The 5,743-nt window shown below is 44.9% G+C and overlaps 1 protein-coding gene across 1 annotated transcript in view; it reads left to right on the top strand.

The window, feature by feature from the left end:
- Positions 1-5,743, top strand: part of ARSH (arylsulfatase family, member H) — a 41,044-nt gene that overhangs the window by 24,182 nt on the left and 11,119 nt on the right. Inside the window, exons 3-5 of the mRNA XM_012656815.1 lie at positions 729-854; positions 2,270-2,693; positions 5,066-5,202. Of these exons, the coding sequence (XP_012512269.1) occupies positions 729-854; positions 2,270-2,693; positions 5,066-5,202 (687 nt within the window). The remainder of the gene's footprint in view (positions 1-728; positions 855-2,269; positions 2,694-5,065; positions 5,203-5,743) is intronic.

Consider the following 5,743-nt stretch of genomic DNA (forward strand, 5'->3'; position numbering starts at 1 on the left):
ATGATGAATACATGGACTATAAAAAGCGTGACCATTAATCTTATCTTCTTAAATACATCAATAATATGTGCTCCTTTTATGATGTCACAGTTCCAAATATTTCTTGTCCCTAAGCTTAGACGGATTGGTTTACAAAAGGTATCAGTTCACGCACGTGTGCAAAAAATAAAAAAGGCAAATCAAACTCTCTTAAACAAAGGAAACTATTCTCAACCTGTCATCATAAGAGGAATGTCAGATGATTAAATCTCTGTAGATATCATTTTTCACTGTTCCGATTGGGAAAAGTCAAAATGCTATGGGGTTTCACCACATGGAAAGATGGGGTGGATGTTTAGAACCAAGGTCCAAGTATATCATCCAGAACAGGGTGCCCGGTTGTGTTTGAATTTCAGATTCTCAACGAATACCTCTTTTAGCATGAGTACGCCCCAGGCAATAGGGGGTTACAACTACAAAAAGAGAGTTATCCGTTGTTAATACAGAATTCAAATGTCACTGGGAATCCCGTATTTAATATGGAAACCCTCATTCCAAGGAAAAATCTGCATCTAACAGATTAGAGTGTAGGGAAGTATAGCCATACAGGCGAACACTTGGAAGTCAACGCCATGGCAGAGGTGTAGGAGAAGAGCATCTCAGGCACGTCGGCATGGATCCTGATATTTGCAAAGACTGTCATTACAAGATGGACTGTGGCACTAATCCGTTGACACCTGTGGATTTAGGAATGGTGTCTCCCTACAACCTGAACCGTGCCTTCCCCTGGCTCGGCGGTTCGGGTGGTCTTCCTACCAACGAGACGACTTTCGCCAAACTCCTGCAGCACCGGGGCTACCGCACGGGACTCATAGGTATGGAAAGGTGATCACGCGTGCTCCCTTCCACTGAAGCTGCTCTTTTCCAGGGACGCGGGCTGCAGACGTGCCGGTTGGCTTCTCTTTGAGATGAGACAGGTGCAGAAGGAACTTGCCACACCATTACTGAGGATCTCCAGTGTCAAGGGCATGGTGTTGGGAAAACCACGGGAATGGAAAGCAAACAGGCATACCCAATGTTGCCACCAAAATGGAATATTCTGTAGGGGATGTGCTACTTTTGTGAGGCCACGAATAGCACAAAAACTAGTACATTCTTAAAGACATGCTCTTGAATTTGAGAACTTAAAGCATTAATAGTGGTCATGTTGAGGCAGTCATTGGTTTATTCAGACCACATGACATCCTGTGCCATTTAGAGGGGTGTGAGTTTGTCAGGCGGCATACGGCCAGGTAAGTTTGTCCTGTAGCATTCTGGTCCAAGGAGATGTTCCGATAGGAAGACGTGGTGTGATCAAATCGTTGTGGGGAATGGAGCAATCTCAATGTGAATTGTAAGACACCCAGTTCTGAGATGGCCTCAGTTAAAAAGAAAAATAAGGAAGAACTTTGCAACCAGGAGGGCAGGTATTCCCATGAAACTCCAGCTGCATTCTGAGAGTGAGCTTCCTCTAGAATAGCTTGGAGCAACCTTCTCACATCTTTAGAGAGGAGATAATGCTCGATTCAAATCCAACCCTCCCATTATTAATTAATGGGACTATAGGCTTCTGAATGAATCCAAATAGTGCATTTTCCAGGTCAGGAAGGGTCTGAGATGGATTTCATACAATCATGTGTGCAAACATAATGACCTGACCCGTATAGAGTATGTGCTCGATTAAAAGAATCACATCACCAGAATACTTTTGTTCATGATGAGCTTCTTTGGCTAGTTCATTATCCCTCACTTTGGGGCCATTCGAGAAAAGTTTCATGCATAGGATTTTGGTTACCTTTCCAGGGGGTTGGAATAAGAGAGTCGGAAGCCACTGCCAGACGAGAACACCAATGTGCAGAGTATACCACAGGTCGGTGGTGGTGTGGCCACCAAACACCCAAGGCTTCCCACCTAATTCCAGACACCTGGAAGATTTCTGATTATTCATCAGAACTCTTGGTACCAAGCAAATCATTTCATTCCAATCCAACAGGGTGCTCTTCCTCTAGCAAGCAACGAGGTTCTGCTTGCATGGTTTTCACCCGAAAGGTGCAGATTGTGCGGAAAAAGCCGTTGGTGGTATGTCTAGGAACCTTCTTAGGGACTCTCAGGAAGTCCTTGGGGATACCAAGAAGACACCACAATGATAAGAGAATAAAAGTTACTATTTAACTTTCCCAAAGGGGGGTCCGCGTTCTAGAAAGGGAAGGGCGTTTGATGCTGCAATGGTACAATTTTATGTCGCTTCCAGGAAAGTGGCATCTGGGACTGAGTTGTGCCTCCCGGGATGATCACTGCTACCACCCGCTCAACCACGGGTTCGACTACTTCTACGGGATGCCTCTTGGGCTGTTGAGCGACTGCCAGGCGTCCAAGACGCCGGAACTGCACCGCTGGCTACGGATCAAACTGTGGATTTCCACGGCGGTCATCGCCTCAGTTCCTGTGCTGCTCCTCATCCCCAAATTCGCCCGCTGGTTCTCGGTCCCCTGGAAGGTCATCGTCGTCTTGGCTGTCCTTGCCTTGCTGTTTTTCGTATCCTGGTACTCGAGTTACGGGTTCACTCGGCGTTGGAATTGCATCCTCATGAGAAACCACGACGTTATCCAGCAGCCCATGAACGAGGACAGGGTGGCCTCCCTCATGCTGAAGGAAGCCCTCGCTTTCATCGACAGGTATCTCCTCATTTCTTGCCTGACCGCCTGCTTAAGAGTTTTTGTTTTGTTTTGTTTTGTTTTTGAGACAGAGTCTCACTCTTTTGCCCAGGCAAGAGTGAGTGCCGTGACGTCAGCCTAGCTCACAGCAACCTCAAACTCCTGGGCTCAAGCGATCCTCCTGCCTCAGCCTCCCAAGTAGCTGGGACTACAGGCATGCGCCACCATGCCTGCCTAATTTTTTCTATATATTTTTAGTTGTCCAATTAATTTCTTTCTATTTTTAGTAGAGACGGGGTCTCGCTCTTGCTCAGGCTGGTTTCGAACTCCTGAGCTCAAACAATCCGCCTGCCTCGGCCTCCCAGAGAGCTAGGATTACGGGCCTGAGCCACTGCGCCCAGCCTGCTTAAGAGTTTTATTCTTATTTCATGGCAGGTGGTTACATCTTGATATGATAATATGGACCTTTGAAAAAATGTATGATATATTTGAACCTGTCCTTGGATAGAATAGAGTAGTTAAATTTCCTGCCAATTTTCAATGCCGAAAAGGCAAGGAAACATGTTGTTTTCACTTTCCCCTTTAAAAAAAAAAAAAAACAAAAAACTGGAATTACTATAGCTCATTAATTGCTCCAGTGTGGATTGGTATTGCTATCTACATGTATTGAATCGTTGAGACGGGGTTTCAGTCAGATGCAGCTGGAGGAAGCCTTCTCTGCTCGTGGAGTATTGCAAAGTGACTCTGTGTTTATAGGTATCAAGTTTTAATTTTTCTGTGTTCAATACAAGCGAGGCATGAATGTAATAGCAGCTTACTTCTAGATGGCAAGTTAGAGACTCATTAAAGTTGTCACACTGGGTTCTCATTGACATGCTTTCTCTTCTCCCTTAGCGGGGTAATGGGGGAGTAGACAGAAGATGATATAACTCCACAGGGGTAATGAGTAGACAGTGGAACGTCATTTACCTATATACCTGTGTGCCTGCCACGGTCATTATTTCCTCCAACAAGTCAGACAGAACGGTGGTGTAACCATGTTACCTGCCACTCTCCTTCCTCCTAGCTCAAGTTTCTTGCACTGTCTTTGAGATACCACGACCAATCGCTACCTCCCTCCCCACCTTTTATTTATTTTTTGAGACAAGGTCTTGCTCTGTGATCCAGGCTAGAGTGTAGTGGTATCATCCTAGCTCACTGCAACCTCACACTCCTGGGCTCAAGCGATCCTCCTGCCTCAGCCTTCTGAGTAACTGGGACTACAGGCACGCACCACCATGCCTGGCTAATTTTTCTATTTTTAGAAGATATGGTGTTTCACTCTTGCTCAGGCTGGTCTTGAACTCCTGAGTTCAAGTGATCCTCCTGCTTTGGCCTCCCAGGGTGTTAGGATTACAGGTGCGAGACACCACATTTAGCCCCTCCCCCTATTTTAATGCTGAAGGAGTATGTTTGGATGTTAAAGTGCAGGACACAAAAAGCAAGATATGAATGAGGGCAGTTTATTCCTCTCTTGGGGGGGCAGGCCATAGATACCATGAGGTTAGGAGCACCTCAGCTCCTTCTAGCCTGCTCTCTGCCATCCTGCGTGAACAGCCTCATGGCCCAAGGTGGATGCCAAGGCTCCAGCCATCACACTTGTGTTTTAGAAAGCATGACGAAGGAAGAGGAAGCAATGAAGAAGAACCCTTTCTACAAAGGGCATGCTCTACTTTACTTATGTGTTGCCACTCTCCCTTGGTTGGTAGCTATTCCTACAGACACTCCTAGATATAGGAGATTCTGAAAAGTATATTTTGTGATCATGTATTCAGTTAAATATTGGAGCTGGTGTCCTTGAGGAACACAGGGGGGTGTGGAGAATAAGGTGCATTGAATCCATAGTGCAGTGTATCTTGGTCTGTCCTTAGGATATGATTCCTCCAAACCCATAGCTGAAGAAACACTCTCAGACAACAGATAAAAAGAATATTTATCTATGTATCTATCTCTCTATATACATACACACAGATACATATATTTCATTTTATTTTTTAAATTTCAGAATATTGCATACATATATTTTAAACAGCAACTTTATCCATTCGACAAAGAGTAAAAGATGTATTAACCTGCTACTTTATGTCAGATGCTAAGCTGGATACAACAACATGTAAAATGAACTGCACTAAATGTTTTGCAGGGAGCACAGTGTTCTGCAACTCTTATTTCTCCTCACTTCCTTTCAACATCAGTCTTGCTGTGGTCCCGACTCCCAGGGGCGGTTGCCATGTAAAGCACATAGAAAAGCTTCACCAGGTGTTATAAGATCTCTCAACCAGTGCAGGGTCACGGGCAAATGGGAGAGATGCCCTTGTCGACGGAGGTAATTCTGCTGACTTTCTACCCCTTAGGTATAAACGGGAACCTTTTCTTCTCTTTTTTTCCTTCCTGCACGTCCACACTCCGCTCCTCACCAAAGAGAAGTTCGTCGGGCACAGTAAATACGGACTGTACGGGGATAATGTAGAAGAAATGGATTGGATGGTGGGTGAGTACGCAGCATAGCTTTACATGCAGGATGCACGAGCGAGAGAAAACAAAAAATGCCCAGCCCCTTGCATATCACGAACGCCCGATAAGTATTTGTTTCATTGAATGTTATTAAAATCTGGGCTTTCATTGTCCAGAAATACCGGTGAAACACATTCCCCAAGATAACAGTTTAGGTTTTCCCATCTTTAAAATGAAGACAGCCACTTTCCCGAAAAACCCATTGGCAAGATAAAGTACCATGCAGAATGTCGTCATTGCTAGTTATTTTGATGGATATAAAACGAGATGTGTTATTGTTATTAATTAGTTTTACAGGAAACACTTAGAAATTGGGGATGGGAGTTTGTCAAACCAAAGCCATTCCTCCAGACCAAAGCCGTTCCTCCAAACCAAAACCATTCCTCCAAACCCAATACTCCAAACCAAAACCATTCCTCCAGACCAAAGCCATTCCTCCAAACCCAATACTCCAAACCAAAGCCATTCCTCCAAACCTAATACTCCAACCCAAAGCCATTCCTCCAAACCCAATACTC

The sequence above is a fragment of the Propithecus coquereli genome, unplaced genomic scaffold, assembly GCF_000956105.1.
Source record: "Propithecus coquereli isolate 6110/MARCELLA unplaced genomic scaffold, Pcoq_1.0 Scaffold52, whole genome shotgun sequence".
Classification (NCBI taxonomy): domain Eukaryota; kingdom Metazoa; phylum Chordata; class Mammalia; order Primates; family Indriidae; genus Propithecus; species Propithecus coquereli.